This window comes from Spermophilus citellus, assembly GCF_964194105.1.
Source record: "Spermophilus citellus genome assembly, chromosome: 11".
Taxonomy (NCBI): domain Eukaryota; kingdom Metazoa; phylum Chordata; class Mammalia; order Rodentia; family Sciuridae; genus Spermophilus; species Spermophilus citellus.
The window spans coordinates 46,094,113-46,114,851 of NC_138192.1; the positions used below are offsets into that span (position 1 = coordinate 46,094,113).

The 20,739-nt window shown below is 31.2% G+C and overlaps 1 protein-coding gene across 1 annotated transcript in view; it reads right to left on the reverse strand.

The window, feature by feature from the left end:
* Positions 1–2,200: 2,200 nt before the first annotated feature.
* Positions 2,201–20,739, reverse strand: part of LRP1B (LDL receptor related protein 1B) — a gene marked incomplete at its 3' end in the record, with an annotated part of 1,847,377 nt that continues 1,828,838 nt past the window's right edge. The window contains exons 87-91 of the mRNA XM_081262419.1: positions 15,555–15,631; positions 8,433–8,523; positions 7,404–7,548; positions 4,051–4,149; positions 2,201–2,341 (exon numbers count right to left, since the gene is read on the reverse strand). Coding sequence (XP_081118545.1) covers positions 2,201–2,341; positions 4,051–4,149; positions 7,404–7,548; positions 8,433–8,523; positions 15,555–15,631 — 553 coding nt within the window. The remainder of the gene's footprint in view (positions 2,342–4,050; positions 4,150–7,403; positions 7,549–8,432; positions 8,524–15,554; positions 15,632–20,739) is intronic.

Genomic DNA, 20,739 nt, shown 5'->3' on the forward strand with positions numbered 1-20,739 from the left:
GATAACATTAGGATTCTGTTTCTTTAAAATGGTAATTACATTTGCATTAACACATTGCTAATACTGAATACCTAGTGCCTTTTCTGTTGGGGTTTGAAAAATGATGTGGTGGAATCAAACTTTGCCTGGAGAATACATTTTAAGGATAATTTTTAAAAAATTGCCAGGTGTAGTGCTATAGGCCTATAATCCCAACAACTCTGCAGGCAAGACAATCACAAGTTCAAGGCCAGCCTCAGTAAGTAAGCAAACCCCTCAACAACTTAGCAAGACTCTGTCTCAAAATTAAAAGACTTGCATGAGCTTAGTGGTAAAGCACTACTGGGTTTAGTCTGCAGTACCCAAAACAAAACCAAACACATGAAAACTACCATGGTCCCTGAAATAATTTTCTAGAAAGATATAAACCACACAACAAAAGGAGTTTCTTTTGTTTAAAAACTACCCAACACAAGCACTTAAATATGTAGAATTTCATTTAAATAATTCAGTCAACAATTTTTTATAAAGTATTTAACACTTCATTGTAGAAACATAGGCAGAATGACTATTATAACCAAAATGAAAAATACTGTTCAATTTAAAAAATGTACTTAAACAAGAACCTGAAAAAGTTTATGATATGCATAACATTGTTCAAGCAAAATTGCACTAGTATTACATAAATCAAGAGTTTATAAAGGCCTCAATATGGCAAAGTTTAGAAATAGGTAGTATGCATGCACATAGTACAACAAAAATCTCCTTATAAAACAGCAGTTTTTTTAATGCTTATACAAAGGGATAAAGAGCAACCACAAACATATTTTTCATCTGTTAGGTTAATACATTATGACATCTAAAAGTCAGTCATGTCTATCAGAGGAACAAAAAGCCCTCCACAACTTGTGAATAAATCTTTTGTGCCTTTAAAGATATTTGTATAAAAATGCTATCTTTTTTTTATACACCTTAAATAAATTGTACTTGTTTAATCAAAGTTTGAGAACAAAGAAACAAACAAGTGAATGGGGTACATGTGTTTTATATAACTAAAAAGAAACCAGATTACCAGAGCAAATAGCAAATAGCATTTATACTCTCCACCTTTGATAATGGGTAGATAATTGTTCTATAACTCGAAAGAATATATTTTCAGTAGGGAAAATACGGGATTAGTCATACTGTTTCTTGAAAATATTTACCGATTACTCTACACCCAAAGGGCTGTTTTACCTCTTCCTTTTGACTTAGCAAAAGAATGCATCCTCATAATTGAAATTCTGTCTTGTCAATTTGTGTGCTTATCTATTATTCTATAATGTTCATTGGGGTAAGGGGTGGATTGGGCCAATCTTCCACAAAATGCACGTGATTGATTGGGAAGAAGCACATAATACATGAGTACCCGATGCTCTGTTGTGCTCTAGGCTGGCTATTCACCTCAGGATTGAGGGAGAACCAAAGGTCTTATCCCATAGCAAGTGTGATCTGTCCACTTCAGGTTATTTTTTTGTTATGCTCTACCACCTAAATATAACTATTGTATACAGGGTGTTTGCATTTAGTATATCACAGAGTCCACTAAATTTTGGAAAATGTAAATCATCTGTTTACATGCAAATTATTAATTTTATATATATTTTCAAGTTTTGCCTCATCTACCACTTGGCAATCTAAGGCTAATTTCAAAGCAGGTGACACTGAACTTGTGAGGGTTATATATTTTCAGCAGTATCTGAATCAATCTTCATGGGCACAAAGAAGAGAGTTGTCCATTTAATCATTCTTCCATCAATTTTAACAAAAAAATAAAATGACATTGTATTACAGCTTTCAGACCATATAATGAAAAAGTGCAGAGTTTCTCTTTGTTAATTGAGTAGAACCCAAAAAGTTCATATAAAATAGATTGCTCATATTCACACTACAAAGGAATATGTTGTTTTTAATTTTTAACAAATTCAAACGTGTGTCTTCATCAGCAGCATTGTTGTAAATTGTACTGTAGTGCAGTTCTTTTTCATAAAAATACCATACAAATGGTCAATCAATAGTCATCAGCAAAAAATAAAACCCAAAAAACTCAGAAAACAATTAACCAGGAAAAAGATAAAGGAAGAGGTAATGCTGATGCCAAAACAAGTATAATACTGTTGGAACATACAAAAGTAATCCTTATATTTTATACATTTATACAGCATATAAAAGGTATCACTGATTATGCCACTGTCTCTCTTATACCAATTTCTATTTTCTTTGGAAGCAGTTCTTTTCTTTCATCAACACTTCCTAAGGAATTTCGACAATTTTGCCCATCCATATACAATTTTGCATACACCGGGTTGGAGTAATTAGTAGGCTGAAGAAGAAAAAATAAATATAATATTATTATCAGTATTATTATCAGTTAACGACATCACTTATTTTGTAGTTTGTCAATGGTATAATATCTACATGTGATACACTCAAGATAGTAAGTAGGACATATTTACATGAAATTTTAAATTCTGCATTCATAGGTTTTAGTCTGCTTTAGCATGGTATTAGGTAAAAATAAAATTTTATGATTTTCAGGTAACTTGTGAAGCTAACGGGTGCTCTGATGTAAAACAAAAAGCCAGAAGAAATCATAGGGAAAGCTATGCTTACTAAAATTTTATTGTCAATGGTTAAAACGAATTGTGATGTTTTCAGGCCATATATCCCCTGTGACCTACCACCACTACCACTTATTGCTAATGCATATCCATCAATGGAAACTTAGATACGTAAACAAAAAGTCACCTAATTAGTTGTGTCTATAATTTTTCAATGTGAATTTAAATCAAGCATATAAAGACAAAAGTAAAGGAATACATCAGTGAACACTTCTGAAAAATGACAATATTCTTGCTTCAAGATCCTATATATATATTCATCATTGGGCCTGTCTTTGGGCTCATCTAAAGAATTGTGAAGTACGGTTATATTGGTTATATTATGTGTGAGACATAAACATTTTGAGATAGAATTTGAAGCATGTAGCAGTGACCTCTTTCAGGTGGTAAACATATTCATCATTCATTGTTTAACAAATTGCAGCTTAAGAAAATGTTCTGTAGTTTTTGCTTTTATTGTTGTTTTGGTTCCATCTGGTTTTTTCCAAAAGCATACATTAAGCCTTAGTTACAACAAGAAAACATAATTTTTGAGCCATGCAAAGGAGACAAACACCTTAGGTAATGAAAATGAAAAGCAGTTGATGTAAGAGAAGACAGAGAGCATACTCATCCATAGAAATTCTGATATTATGTCTTATTCACTTTTTACATAAAATGAGCTATGTAATTTTAGAGTAGCTTTCTCTAAACATATTATCTAATTCAAAAAAATAAAAATGATTTCATTAGACCATCTCTGAATTTTCAATATGATGACATATTTAGAACTATATATTTATTTGCACATAAAATTTACTTACGTTAAGTAAAGCATTCTAATAAAAATGCTTAAAACTGAACAAGTTTAAATAATTCAGTTTAAAATTCTTGCTAGAGATTCTTTTCTTTTTTCTTTTTTTCTTCTTTGGTACCGGGTATTGAACTCAGGGCACTTGACCAGTGAGCCACATCCCCAGCCCTATTTTGTATTTTATTTAGAGACAGGGTCTCACTGAGTTGCTTAGTGCTTCACTTTTGCTGAGGCTGGCTTTGACCTCCTGATACTCCTGCCTCAGCCTCCCAAGCCACTGGGATTATAGGCATACGCCTCTGGGCCTGACTAGAGATTCTTTTCTAAGAACAACTAATACTGAAATACTCAAGTTCACTGTAAATGGTTTATAACACTTTCAACCCAGTAGAAGAAATATTTCTGCTTAAGAACTTGCCTGGAATGATAATATGTTTTATATGTTATCTTGTATAGGCAGGACACATAACATAAACCTCTAATTTTTATGCTGTTTTGAAATCTCTAGTTAATTAAAAACTTAATTAAGGACAAGCTTCTATCCAAGTCAAGTAGTCATTCTGATTGTGAGGGATTCGGTAATGGAATGGATATGGAATAATAAATTTCTTCTCTCACCCCAGCAGTTAGTGGTCCTTTCAAATCAGAGTTTAGGTAGATGGGCGGCGCTGTGTGTGGAAGCTTGAAAGCACTGGGCCCTCCCCCTATATACCTGGCCTGTACATAAACAGAGAATTTTAGTTTCTCATCTAATATCATGGAACCACTTTTCATTGATAAAAATCATGTTAAATCAGAAAAATAACATTAAAACCTTTTTAGCCCTGGGTCATGAGCAGTGTTTTCATGTTAGCTTTCACAGCTTAAGAAAGAAATATTAATCGAATTTTGCTTTATGGGTAGACATTTTTTATTATGTTCAGTTTACCGACAGACATCGTACTCAAGCAGCAATATCCAGATAGTTCTATTGAAACTTATCTTCACCCAGGAAATACTATCTTTGCTAAGAACTCTGAAAAATGCACCAGCCTTTTCCATTTAAAATTCTGACACTAAGAAAAGTTTCGAGTTTTGACAGATCATTCTGGACACTTGAATATCTGCTTCTAATTAAAGATTCATCATCAAGCTATATTTTTAAGGAAGAAATTTAAGTTTCAAATTTCATACATCCAAACAAACATTTGTAGTTTTAGAAATCTGACTCTAGTTTGAAAGTGGATTAATTAGTAAATAAGCTCACTATGTCTACATGCAATGTGATTAACTTTAGATTTTCTTGGGTCTAAGAACAGAATTATACTCTTTCAGTCATATTTATAATATAGTACTTATGCTAATAAAAAACCCTAAAGGGGCATTTTTGAATATTCAAATATTAATGAATATGTATTTGTTAACTATCAATCTTAACAATGGATAAGTGGCTCTGGAAAATATTTCAAACATAAAATCAACTAAAAGTTGCCACTTTATTTTTTTTTCCAGAATAGTTTCATTCAGAAAGTACTCAAAACAATTCTAATTGTCTATAGTCTGTAAATTTGAATGTGGATGAATCATACAGAAATTAATTATAATTTTTTAGAAAAGAAAATCTAATTAAAGATTGAGATGAATTTGGGGGTAAAACCAATAATTATTATTTTTTGGACTCTTCAAATTATTCTGTGGTAACTTCCATAGTCAGATCTATTTTATTCACTTTAGTTAAGTATTTCAGTTCTTTTGAGTATAGTATAAGGCATCACTGAACTGGAAATGTTAAACAGTTTCAAAATAACAAAAATGACATTGTACAAACATTTTATTTGTAGTTAATTATATCATGCTTATACCAAGCTACTGCAACATAGTGATAATCTATGAAATTTGTTTCATTATTAAGGTTGCTTTGATGTGACCTTTGTTTTTTTATTATCGTCCCTATCTCTTAAGACTGTTCTATAGTTACCACTTAGATAACAATTCATACTTACATTCAAATATTAGGAGCCAGGTAGACTCAGCCTTCTCTAACAGATTCCATGCAATTTTGGTTAGTCATTCAGCAAATTGGTAAATAAATATTTATTGACTATTAAGTGCTAAGTACATTAAAAATATATTTGAAAGGCACTGAAGCATAGTTTTATTCTCCTAGAGTAAACGTGTAAAAATTTTTAAATGGGATACTAAAAAGCTGTTCTCTTTAAGTATACAGAATTGGATTAATTCTATCACTAGAAATAAAAAATGATGAGGGAAAATGAGAACTCTCCTTCATGAAACAAGTAAAAAGTATTTTAAATATGTTTAAAATAAGTCTCTTAACAGTTCATATTTTACTTATACTTCATTTATATTCCTAAGAAAAAACCAAAGAATCTCCAGAAGTCTAATTTTTTAATATCTTTCTTCTTCAGGGACAAATTATCAAATAATAATTTACACAGTATATATGGATTTTAAATTTCAAGTATAGTTACTGGAACTAAGATTATCAGGATCTATTTCAAGAAAAAATCAGATGTAGGAGTTAGCTAATGATAAAATTATTTCTAATTAGGAAAACATCATTATAATGTTCTCTGAGAGTATAAATTTTAATCATGCAAAAAGGATTGACTGCTATTAATTAAAATATTTGACCATCAATTTCTGGCTCAGACAATCTTATGAATTTGGAACCAGATTGAGTATGTGAGACTGTATTCCACTACTTTAGGAATAGGTGTCATTACAAGTTTAAACTCATTTAGCTGTAGATTGGTCACTTTGATTATTGGTCACTTTGATTAAAAGTCTCTTTAATAAATCAGAAAATAAATAAATATTTAATAAATAAATAAATAGACTAAGAAAATTAACATTAGCAAAATGGTTTAAAGAGTTTAACAAAGTAAATATTCTAAAATTGTCATTCAAAATATTCAGATAATTTAGTGAATCAAATCTTTGCAAATTTATCGGGATAATTGTATCAAGTGAGCTTATGGAAAGTAATAAGAAGTAACAGAAACCTTAAATAGATTATGAATGTTTAAGGTATATGTATTGATGATATGTTTCACATCAATACGGATAAGATAGCAGATAGAGAAGTTTTTTTCAAAAGTGATTAGATTACAAAGAAATTAAGGGACACAGCTTAGTGGTTCTCCATTGATGCACTGTTGGAGATGAAATACTTGTTTTAACAATGAAGCATTACATGAGGAAAAGACTAACATTATACAGAGACGAGTGGTGGGAGGGAAAGGGAGAGAGAAGGGAAACTGTAAGGAAATGGAAGGAGACCCTCATTGTTACACATAATTACATATAAGAGATGGTGAGGGGAAAGGGGAAAAAAAACAAGGGAGAGAACTGAACAACAGCTGATGGGGTAGAGAGGGAAGATGGGAGGGAAAGGGAGGGGGGATAGTAGGGGATAGGAAAGGTAGCAGAATACAACGGTCACTAATATGGCATTATAGAAAAATGTGGATGTGTAACCGATGTGATTCGGCAACTTGTATTTGGGGTAAAAATGGGAGTTCATAACCCACTTGAATCAAATGTATGAAAGATGATATATCATGAGTTATGTAATGTTTTGAACAACCAATAAAAAAAACAAAAACAAAAACAAAACAATGAAGCATTATATTCTTTTTCTATTGAAAACAAATTAGCCAACAGTTTACACGAATATGTGTATTTAGACATGCTAACACATCAGCATATTTCATTAGGATAATATTTTAAATGAATTGCACATCTTTATCAACTGAGTGAATAATTCTGTTCATTTTAATGTTAACTTGCATGCCTCAAATGAATGCAGATCATACTGTACTTTTTAAAAAGAGGCTATCTCATTCAATGAATCATAAAATCTGTTATGACAATTTTAGATATTAAAAAAGATGAAATTCAAGACCATATAACAGAGCTTTGATTCAAGAAAGTTCATGCTCACTGTCCATTATTTTAACCTATATTACCTTTGTTGGATCAATCATAAAGCCAGGATCTAACAGACCTCCATCGTTGTGGTCATGATCCACCTCATACATGTTATAAGATGGATTGCCAATTTCTACATTTATTCCTCCATTGATAATGGGTTGTCTTCTAATTGTTTTTGTCCTAGAATATGTGAACATTAACATAAGTGTGAATTATATAAATACCACAACTCAAGTACATGAAATGATCATATTTATACATTTACTTATTTTAATTAAACTGATAGGACATTTATAAATTAAATGCATTTGAAATAAATTGAGTGATATTTGTCAAGTCTCTAACTATCACAAAACTCACACTTTGATTAATCATTTTCCAATCACTTTAACTTAATAAAAATATACTGGAAATAAGTTTCTCCTAAACAGCTAATGCCAATTTTTTCCCTTCAATCTGAAAACTATCCCTAAGAAAACATTGATGAAACTTTTGAAATAGACTATTTTAATCCCAAAATTATATGATAGAATCCTAACAACTCAAAAAAAAATGACTCATCAGCTCTCAGTTCCTAGATTAAACCCTGCAGACAGCTCATTCCTCCTGGCTCTGTATAACTGCACTTTCATGTCATTTGAAATAATGATACTTCCAGCCAAATATAAACTAAATAAATGCACTATGTTAATGAAATCCACAATTCATGACATACATATTTGCTATAATTCTGTTGACATTACTAGTCATACACAGTAATATAATAAAATATGCTTTAGAAGCCCCTGCTGTTTTAGGGAAAGAGTACTGAAATTTAAGGAGTATGACCTCTTGTTATTTTTGTTAGAATGGCTCCATTTATATATTCTATCAACATAATATGAGGGAAGATTTGAGTAAATTACAATCACATAAAATAGAGGGTTAATAGGATTTGTAAAATATAGGAAATTGTAGTTGGAATAACTAAATAATGTCATAAGAAATTTTAAAATATATGTATATTTCTGCAACTTTTTGCATGATTTATTCATTGAATATTAATCTAGAACACTGAATCTTACCTTCTTTTTCTCTTACAAAGAACTAAACCAATTACTAAGGTGGTTATCAAAGTCACCAAAAGGACAAGAGGCACAATGATGGCAATGCTTCCTGGAAAATAAATGAAAGAGTAGATAAATAATTAAGTAAAATGAAGAAAGACTGACATAACGAAGCACTTTACTATGCCAAAACATTTTGTTATTGATATACTAAAAATAAAGGTCGACCCAGATTTGTATTCTAAGTTCATCATTATGTCACTAACATATTGCTTTCCTATCAAACACATAGTTTTCTGGGAATATTTCTTTAGATGCCTTTCATTTATATATTGCCTTTAAATACTTGGAGATTGGAGATGGTGACTTCTCTGACAGCCTGGGTTTACTGATTCCCACCACACACATTTACTTGCAATAATGCAAGGACATGCTGGTAACTACTTATAAATCAAATGTGACTGAATACACATTTACACAATTGCACTGGCCACATTCCCATCCTTAGTTTTGTTCTCTTAGTTATAAATAATTTCTGACTTTGAGTACAAGTGGAAAGTTTAATATTAGCCTGAAAAAGAAAAGGGAAAGTAAAGGTTGGATTTGGATGGACCTGAGCTTAAGTATCAGTTTTGCAAATTGTTGGAAAAAAGACCTTGGGTTAGATTTTTATACTCTTCATGGCTCCTGTTCTTCACCAATAAACCGGGGACAAAAAGACCCATAGGCAGGACTGTTTGATTTTTAAAAAGAGTGTGGGAAGCAGAGGATTCTCTTAAGTTCCAGTTGCTGAATAGTTTCATCAAAACACATTTTGTGGTTTTGTTGCTGATGTCAATTTTCCCATTCTTTTCTTGTATATAAGAATAGTTTTAGTCTTTATCACTACTAAAATGGATCTTCAAATGCTTTCCTTAGTTTATGCAGCTGAACTGAAGGTAAAAAGACAACTGGAAAAACCTTTACTTGTCTTCCTAGGTTAGAAATAAGGGTGAACTATTATTATTGTTGTTGTTGTTATTATTTTAGTCAGATATGTTAGTAGACAACCATATCTCTCAATGGTGTTACCAGAAGGAGGATCCACTCACAGTAATGTGTCACTTATGTCATGAAGAAAACTGAATGCAAGGGTCGCTTAATGACAGAAGTATTAAGTAGTTCCATTAGTAACTACAGTTTTAGTAGGCAAATATTTATTCCCATGGAAAAAAAGGGTTTTCATAAACATTGGGCTGATTTAGTCAAGTCATATTAATCAGTGGTTCACCTAAGTAATAAAGCAATCCAACAAAAAAATAAAATTTAATATAGAAATCTGGAATGGCTGAGAAATGGAACATTAAGAATTATTATTAAGAATCTATTAAGTAGATTTTTCTCTGCAAATTTTTCTCTGCAAATGCATGTACATGTAAAAGCACTGAGTAGAAGTTAATGGCTATATTATGAATAATAAACAGCCACTTAAGGACTTTCATATAGAAGTATAGATGTGTTTTAATAGTTCTAGTAAGAGATGACCTGGATGAGATAATCCATGCTGAGGGCACTTACTAAAAGACAAAAGTCTTAATTAAGGAAATTTCGTATATAAGACAATTTTCTAAGTTGGAACAAGCAATTACTTGCCTAAAATAACCAAATAACAAGCTCTTGTATATAAGAAAAAATATGAGTCACTTCTTTAACTGTTTTTTCATGTTACCAGAACTATACAACATAGTGAGTTTGATATTATAATACCTCTTTGGTTTTGGGAAAGTGAACTTCATATGAATATGTAATTTATTAGCAAATAATGGAAGCAGAGAATCTGGCACCTTAGATAGTAATTAACATTTGTTCACAAATTTTAAATATCAAAGAACAGCTTGGTTTCTTCATAAGCTATGACTTCAATTGATTGATCGTGACTGTATAAATATCTTCATTATTTATTCTTTTCTACTAAAATTTGTATAATCGATAGATGTGAAATATCTACCAATATTGGTTCTAAGCTATATAAATTTTCTTTTCGCCTATTGAAATGTTAAATAATTTAGAAAATTAGATTTTACTTTTCCCATGTAGTTACTGTCATTCCTATAAAGTAGAAAGCTATTAATTATGCATGCTAAAAACCAAAGGATTTCTTTTTTATTTTTCCCACTACTGATGGCAGTTGTGATCCCATATATTACAGCTCTAAGAAGCTAGATTTCTGATATGTTTATGTAACCAATCAAGGTAACTGCATTCATGCTTAGTGCCAACAATAAATAATGCAAGGTATCAGTTTGCAAATTTTTTCCTATAAAATATTTTATATTGATGGAAACAACTAGCAACTACAGATTTTTTCTTAAAAAATCATAAATGTGTATTTTTCCAAGTAGCAGATCTAGCCATAAATGTAAATATTGTATTGTTAACAAAATCTATCCAGGCCTATTGCAAGTTATTTTTAGTAGTACATTATCGATGGATGATTATAAATGGATTAAAAACAAAATGGACTGTTCTTGTTAAGAGTAGAGGAATTGGCTCAGTAACTTTTTCATATAAAATAAAATGAGAATTCCTTTGCAACATGGTTCTGAAGCCTCATTATGCATCATGTTTTCATTAAAAGCATGAACCACATTACCATGTTGCTATGGAGGAGAGTTTCCTTCCTAGGAGAGGTGGATAACAGACTGGAACCAGGCTACTTCTGTTCAAAACCTACTAGCAACATAAACTTGGGCAATTACTTATCTTTATCTCAGGTTACTCAGCCATAAAATGGATATCAACAATATTTCAAAATGGTATAAATAGGATTATGTCAATAATAGACAGTACTACATACATTTATAATGAATAATTTAAAATGTATATTTCCCATAGTACCCTGTTCATGCCTGTATTTTATGTTTTTCACAATTATTGCATATATATGTGTGTGTGTGTATGCACATTTAATATTTTTAATTGTATATGGACACAATGCCTTTATTTATTTATTTATTTTTATGTGGTGCTGAGGTTTGTACCCAGTGCCTCACACATTCTAGGCAAGTGCTCTATTGCTGAGCTAAAACCCCAGTCTGGTATTGGTATATTTTAAGCTCTTTGAGGGCATGGTCAGTTTGCTTCTTTTTGTTCTGCAGATCACACAGTTCTAAGTATGTCCTAGGATCTATGTATTTGATTTTCACTTAGTAAATTTATCTTAAGTGCTTGTTATGGCCCATACACTAATGTGTATTCTCCTTTCTCAGAAGATACAAATGAACTTCCTTTTATACTGCTTGATGTTTATCATGGGATGACAAAGAAATAGATTTATTCCACACCAGAAATACTACTCTATGGAAGCTAAGCACTGCCCTGGGACCTTAAAGGATGTACACCAACATGATGTGGATGTAGGAGAACAGTGTGTCTGTGAGACCTGAGGGAAGAGTCCTCTTCAGTTCCCTGAAGACAGTACAAAACCTGGGGGATTAACATTAATGAAGAACAAATAGGCTGGTATGTAGAATGCATAGTGCTAGAGAATAGGTGGAGAATACCATATAGTGGGGGTAGAGAAAACCAGGTGAGGCTGTGAAGAATGGTAAGCCACATAAATGAGCTGGTCATGTGTACTTCTAGAAAAAAACCATTCTGCTCACCTCAATCTTCCCTGGCCAGGCTTGATCTTTGCTATATTTGTTTGTTTCCTTCACAATTGTTTATTAATTTGTACATTTTCTTATTTGCTTCCTCTCTTTATTGCTGTCTATCCCACTAGAATCTCCGCTTCATGAGAAAAGGCCTCATCTGCCTTTTGCAATCATCTATCTCTGGGGTCAAGTATAGTTCTTGGCACTTGGTAGAAATTTGATAAACATCTGCTTTGGGAGAATTAGGGCAAAAACATTGTTGTGTTGCTTTTTCAGTTCAATTCTTTTATTTGCTAATTTGTGGTTCCTGATGTCACACAGACAGTTTATTTTTCCTTATTAAAACATGGTAGTGTAGAAAGGATAAAGATGAAGAAAGAAAAGAAAAACAATGACTCCCTGACAGGTATCACATCTCTACTATAAACTGCAGCATCTCTACAGTACTGGCCCATAGAATGTTGAGTATATTTTTATCTTCTTTAATTTTAGAAGATACCAGAAGTGGCACAATTCAAACTTTGAGCATCCGGTCTCTGAAAACTTTATGTGAATTTCAAATAGGGGTATGTAATGAATATTTTATCAAACTTGAGTTTAGAACTCTTCAAAGTATCTTCAGAAGAGTCAAGCTAGCTTTTTCAAGTAGAACCTAAGCACAAAGCCCTGGGATAATAATCTGCCTAATTACACAGGCTGATTTTCAGATACTTTAAACATCAAGGGCCAGAAAACACCTGTACCACTACTCCAAGATAATTAAGAAAACTGTGCATGAATTAGAAAGGTAAATCTCCATGCTAATTGACAGTAGTTGGGTGAACAAAGGCAGCATATTCTTGACTATGCTGAGATCCAATGATTATGAGATATTCAACTTAAATGGAAATGCAGATTTGAAAACACAGTCTTAAAATAAATCTTTTTTATTGACTTGATTTCCTATGACTTACGCTCATGTTTGAGGAATGTTTGGCAACCATTCAAAATAACTGATTTCACCTGAAAGAATACAAGTAAATCTCATACTATAACAAGGATTAGTTTATCTATTTCCTCCTTTCAAGTCTATTAAGGCAAATTTCTTTAAGCAAAAAATGTCTGATGATAACACCTTCAAATAGAGTCATTATCTGATCAACTTTGTTCTAGTCTGTGATAGTTTAACATTTACGTAGCTAATAGCCCTTTCAATGTGCATTGATACCCATTAAATTTAATGACTTTAAATCAGTGATGGAAGAAAGAGCCACAGAATCTTTGGGAACAAGGTTACAATTGCTTGCAAATCCTCCCATTTGTTATTCTTTATTTAAGAACTGTTGCCTCTAATGAGGGTGGTTCTTGCCCATCATTGGAGACAGGATTCCCCAATAAAACATCTGAAGCATCTTTTTTTGAACCATTTTCCAGACAACTCTCTGGATGGACCTTATATTAAATTTGAAAATTCAACAGACATCCTATTCTATTTTCTTCTACTTTTCAAGAATTTTATCAACATTGAAATTAATTTTGACTTTCTAAAATATAAAGGTTGAAGCACCTAAACTTCAAAATCCCAATTTATAAATTCAATGCATATTATAGGTTGGTAACTTCAAGTACATTTTTTATTTTTTAAAAAAGCTCTTAATGATTGTTGAGCTTTGCAAATAGTTTACAAAATCACATTTAAATAACTATGCCTCCAAAATTTTTACTAGTAATATTGGTTTGAGCCACAAGATCTCGGGAAGAAAAAAGAGGAAGTACTTTCTTTTAATTTACCTCATGTGTGTCAAATTCAAAAGGCATATTTGGCCACATCTAATATTTTATGAAACAATTCTCCAAACCCTATTGCTCTAGTCCTACAATTATATGCCCATAGCTTCCCTAAGGGCAGCTCCCTTCTCTGACCTAAAGATGGCAAACAAATTCCAAGCTAAATACAAAATGCTCCGTGAAAAGATCAGAGGTGAGGGTTACTCACCTCTCCAAATTAAAATATTCACAACCAGAATATTTATTCTAGACCTTTATGCCATGTTTAAAAGATGGTCATGATTAAAAGCCAAATTAATCTGTGAATGATGCAAGTTTGGACAATGTTGCTTGAAGAATTTCAAGTAATGATAGAAACTATTTTGCAAACAGAGACAACAAATAGGTATATCAGCAAACACTGGAACCTCCTTTTAGGATACAAAAAATCATGTCCTTTGGGAGTTTCTTAGTATCTTTATTTTTTCAAAAAACATGTATTTTTTTTAATATTTATTTTTTAGTTCTCGGCGGACACAACATCTTTGTTGGTATGTGGTGCTGAGGATCGAACCTGGGCCGCACGCATGCCAGGCAAGCGCCCTACCGCTTGAGCCACATCCCCAGCCCAACATGTATTTTTTTCATTTGTTTTTATGCATTCTGTGTCTCCATCCAGTAAAAAAACTAGTAAAAAATGCTGATGTAAATGTTGATCAGTCAGGGATATTATTTTTCCTTCTGAAGAGTGTACTCATTTGGTGCACACTACAAATTATTTGAATTCTTTCCACTTATGTTCAAATTAATAAAAATATGTATGAATTGAGAAGTTTTTCTTCGGACTTCTCTTTTAAAATTTTTCATAACAGCTTTTTAAAAAGTCAGAAAATAAATAATGACACATAATGCTAATGGCAATAAACCTGCCCCCAAATTATAGCTGCACAAAACAGGATTGGAAAAATGTTGACACACACACACTTTTTTTTTTGGCAGTGAATTGAACATTGCATTTAATTTTATTTAAATTAATTTACATTAAAATGAATGATATTGGATTCAGTTACTGGGAAACTTTTGAGTACATCTGTATCAACATGGTTTATGGATCTACTTTTCTATTCCTCATTTTATGTAATCTACACACTGATCAAGTATCTAGCCAATATCATTTCAGAACGTAATTTTTATAAAAATTATGACTGTGATATTTTATATCCTTTTTCATACTCAGAAACCTGGTGATATATATTTTAATACATTTCAAAACAACTACTTTAAAGACAAAATAAATGCAATAAGTCATCATTAATTGCTTGATAATTTACTTCTCTTTAAACTAATCAATCCAGTCTGGTTTTTCAACAACACATTGAAATGCATTTCAAGAGTATACACTTTGCTCTAATTAAACATAATCACTTTTCTTCCTTAAGCATTCTCATATCCATTGCGGTATTTGCAGCCTTTGTAGCTGATGGACATTTTTTAAGAAAATTCAATGCTAGTTTGCAGATGTGTATCATGAAAACTGCCTTAAAACACTCACAAATGCTGAATCCTGCGACCAGAGGAGAACTCAGAGCCTCATCCGTGAAGATTTTCCATGAAGATTTTCTAAGAGTCCATTCCCTCAATAATGGCATTACACACACACACACACACATACACACACACACACACACATATACACATGTATGTAGATATAATTTCTATACTAGGTAGATCACAGAGGATATTGTTTTGAAGAACTTACTTGTGCTGATATGATCAGATTTGCTGCTTTTGGGGGCTGGCCTCTCACACTGTGTGCCTGACCAATTGGTGGAGCATCTACAAAGATCAGAACAATAATAACAACAGATTAGTAAATAGAAAAACCCAGGGGCCTGTTAATATAGAAACTGCAAATGAAATAACATAGCAGCCAGTCATCACATATTAATAAATATTGGGTAGAGGTTTCTGCATATTGTCAGTATGCTGAGGGTAAGTCCAATTATATATCATTTGTTGAAAGACCTTTTAAAATTTAGATTTATAGCCATTTCTCTTCATTGTTCAACTTAAAATGGCACACTTAATAGCAATATTGAAGTCATGCTAAAAATTGGAGATTAAGAATTTCTGAACATTGAGAGTAGTTACTTAGAAAAATTGTGTCTGTATAATAAGCAAATCCTTCTTTATAAGTTTCTATGATTTCCTTTTCTGGTTGTCTAAAGCCCAAGGTGGAGATAACTACCAAGTGCAAATGGTAATCTCTTCTCAGAGTTCAGGTTGCAGAATGTTTTTCCTAACCAGAGACTGGAAATTATAGTGCCTTTCCTTTTTAAAATTATATTTCTATTAGTATGAAGCCAAGAGAATCTGTTCAAGTTTTTATTGACAAAAGTAATTTTCCCCATGTAGGTACCATGAGATTATTATGAAAAGTCTAGCAGAGGATACAGATAATAGTTATGTTAAAAATTAATTTTTTAAACATAAATCATAATTATATAATTAGGTGGTTGCATCAAAATAAATGCTGGAACAGTTTTAGTTGTGCTTATACAATGCATATTGGCTAACACAGCTGCCTCTATGAATCTGTCAGAGGAAATCCACAGAGAAACAATTTAATTGGCCTCACTTCTTATTTAAAGTGACTGTCAAATGCTACCATATCCAGAATAGTTGTACACAATAAAAGAGCAACTTCCAGAACCATTCCAAGTGGGTCTTTCTGGGCACAGTGGGCCAAACTAAATAACTGCAATTTCAAGGTTTCTGTCAATTCTGTCACAGCCAATTCAGATAGTTGAAGCTATTTTATAAACTAGGTTTCTATTATGCCATGTGCATTATTTGTGATTTTTGTAAAAGCATCATTGGCTGTCATAAAACATGGGTAAATTCCATAAAATCATTATACTGACAAACTCAAATCATGGACACAGAAATGTGTTTCAAAAAAGCAATGTATTACCTTCAGCATAATTGACAAGAATATCCTGTCCAAGAGTAGAGTTATTTGATTAATAATGATAAATTATAAAATTATGAGCATGGAGAATGATTTAAATGAAAATTAACATTATTATTTACATTATGATTCCAGCCATCACTCATGCATTAGTTCAACTTTTTGTTCAGTTACCTCATATAAAGCTTACATATAATTTTCTATATATCACAATCATAAAAACCATATTCTAAATAAATCATTAAAATAGTTAAATAATTTAAAAACAGGATCTGTTACACTATATCATTGAAGTAGGGTAATGTAATGAGCACATTTTCATATAAGTAGGATAAAGTAGACAATGAATAAAATATTTGACTATTATTTTTTTCCATTTGTGTTTTTTTTGTAGGCCAATTATTTAGAAAAAATATTCCAATTTTTCACAGATTCTAATTCTCAACAATCCATAGATAATTCACAGTAAGTTGTTTAGGAACACTTTGTCAACACATTCTTGGAATAAATGCTGATGATTGTAAAATTCTTTTGGTTTATTTGTAGCTTTATATCTGTCAAATCTTCCTAATAGACCACTGAAAATGTTTTATATGCTCCAATGAAAAAAATAATAGTGATTATACAGTAATTTAATTATATGGCTGATGTATACAAGTCTGAACACAATTATATACTTATTTATTAAAATACCAAAAATTTGCTCTTTACATTACCTCATTTTAAAAAAAGCCAAAGTAAATTGGGATTCATCTTAAAGAAATGACCTGAGAAATTTGTTTTTGTGCTACTACAGATAAGAACCTCTGGGGCTCATCATTACGCTGACATGCTTTGAAGTCAGAAGGTAGAATTGCTTAGGAATTGGAGGATTAAATACTAATCGATCCAATTTTGCTCTAACTTGACTATCACGTATTTTAAATGCTTTAGGAAATTATGAGAAAATATACCTCTAGAGCTAGATACTGGCAAATAGGGATTACTAAATAAAGAGGATAAGGATAGTGTGATTCTTATTCTATACTCTGGAATTATTTAAGTAAGATAGATAGCATTTATCAAAATATAGTATGATTTCTTAATTTATATGTGGCTTGAAACCCCCACACACAAAGACACTTTCTAGTGGTCACAAACCTCTTCTCTTTTAAATTATAGGAGTGCATTTAAATTCCCATTCCTCAGGGAATGTTTTACTTATTTCATGCTGGAAATAATCCTTGAAGACTGCACTGGGGAAATAATTAATTTTAATAGTTATACATCTTAATCAGCTGATGATCACCTTGCAATTCTCCCTCTACTACTTATAAAGTGTTTTATGACCAAAGATAAAATAAGATAGGTTCCACTGTTCTGCATTTGTTCCAGTCTTAAAAAGTAATCACTTTTGAGATATTAAATCAAATAGAAATCATTATTCTTGTTTCCTACCTGACAAAATTACAACTTAAAGCATTTGCTGCTCCACAAGTTTTTCTTCCAATGGTTGAATTAATACCAAGTATTTTTATCATCTTTATAGAAATTAATAAATCTTCATATCTAAGTAGACTACAATGATCAAAGCCATTAATGGCAGAGCATTTAAGAAATGGAATGTGTGCAGATCATCAAAATTTCCTGTCCAATTCCTCACTGAATTATTTGCATAATCATGCTCACTATAATTTCTCTGGCATTCGCTCTCTCATTTTCATTATTCCTCAAGAAAAATTCATAATGCATGCTCTGGTCATCTTTCAACCTGCCCTGTTGCAATCCATTGCTCCCTCTAACTCATCTAGAAACAGTTACCTGTAAGTTAGCTCTGCATGGCTTTCCCAAGAAATCCTTCAGTTTAGGGTGTTTGATGGTGTTTGTAATCATCACAAACACATGTGTATTATTCATTTTTAAAATATTTGACAGTTGTTTCCTGCTTCCCTTTAGCTTAAAAAAATCAGATTTATCCTATCACAACAGCACTAGAAGTTTTTATAATTTCACGAATTTTAACTAAATATTGTTAGACAGATACAGATTCTCGCTTATTTAACCAAACAATCATTTGTCCTTCTTTCTCACTGTTCCTAGCAGCTTTGTGTAGCAACTTAGTCCCCTGATGAATGGTTGCTGATTTAGCATTCTGTGACTTCTTTATTCTTTCCTAGGCTATAGACATTGAGCAAAAAGATTATTTGCTGCTACGTTGAGTTATTCTTTTAATTCCACAATAACTGTATATATAAAATGCTCTTAACTATAATATATTTTGTGATGTTTGCTTTATGTTCTAAACTAGAATAATGGTCATCAAATTGAAAATTTTGTTAAAAGTTCATATTCTGGGGTCTCACACATGAGTGATTTCAGTAAGCATATTGAAATTTTGGTCAAGAATCCATATTATACAGAGATAAACTGATGCACTAATTCACAAACTGTACTTTAAGAAATACTTGACATAAATACTATACTCTCACATACTTTATACTTATACCAAATATTATTAAATTTTAATTATTAGTATGAAAATAATAATATGTATTCCAACATTGCTCAAAAGATTCAATAACCTAGCTAGAAGTTCTTTAGACAGTATCTGGCAAACTAAATGGTTTATTTAGTTATTTATTTTTCATACTTAATTCTCACCTGAATGTGACTATATAAAACACATAGTTAATTTGTCATGCCCTGTAGTTCTTATAATTATTATAAAGCTACTGTATTTTTGTTTCAATTATAATTTTCTACAGCTTACAAGAACACTGTGTATAAAGGTAATAGTATAAAACATTACAAGAAAGCATCATAAACACTTTTAAAATATCAAAATAAGCTAGGCTTATCTAACAGAATAAAATATAATCTTTAAAATGAAAGTTATTATGTTTAATAGCACAAATGTAAGACATATAATTAATCTGTCCAAAATAATGATAGCCCTGAAGTAGTACAGTGATAATTACAGAGAACTGAAATCAGATGTAAAATACTGAATATGTACTACAATCTTTAGGTATTATCTTTCATAGTAACAATGATCAATTATATCAACTGATCCTGTCATGTTGCAGAAATGTTGTTTAGAGTCACCCAGTTTGGTAAGACTTCTAAACAAAATAATGAGAATAATATCTGCTTTCTCTTTTCATCAAATTTAAAGGTCATGGAACTCTTCTGATCATAGTGAAATTCAAAGGTTAACCTTAAAGCAATTTTAAATTGAATTTTTCCTCTCATATATATGTGTGAGGTTGCCCTTATTAACCATGATGATAGAAGTACTCCAAAAGAAAAATATTTTAATATACCTTTCTCTATCTTCACATAGGAAAAAAAATTACACAATGGGATTTAAGAAGCCTTGGAAAAATGATGTATGGTGTTATTCATATCTCAATGCTTCTAAATCTCATTCAAAAAAATTAAAATATGATAACTTGTTATGATGTTACCAGATTCATGCAAAAACATTTTCACATATTGAAAGAATATTAGAACAGTCACTTAAAACCTTAATTTTATTAAGGTTTCAAATTTCACTCCTTTGGTGTTGAGTACATGATACTTCTGACTTAGAAGCTCTAACCTCTACATACTTCTCTTACAGTCACTAGCACTGCAAAATTCAAAATATGTCCTTGCATTATGGACAGATATTTACATATTTATTCAACTAATTTTATTTTAACACTATTTTTCATCTGTGATTGTTTCATAATATCCTTAGGTAAAATCATTTGTTGTATAAATATGGATTCTTAATTTGTTAATATTTTTCAAATATTTCTCACAAATTTTCATCTGAAGTCTTGCATAAAGTTCAATTAAGATTTGCTGAACTTTGAGTCATATTCTAGGGTGGATACTTTTCATATAATAATATACCTATATTCAACATCTACAATAACCCTATAAGAAGGAATTTATTCACCATATGAAATGAGGAGATAAGTGCATGTTCAATTAATTTACTTAAACA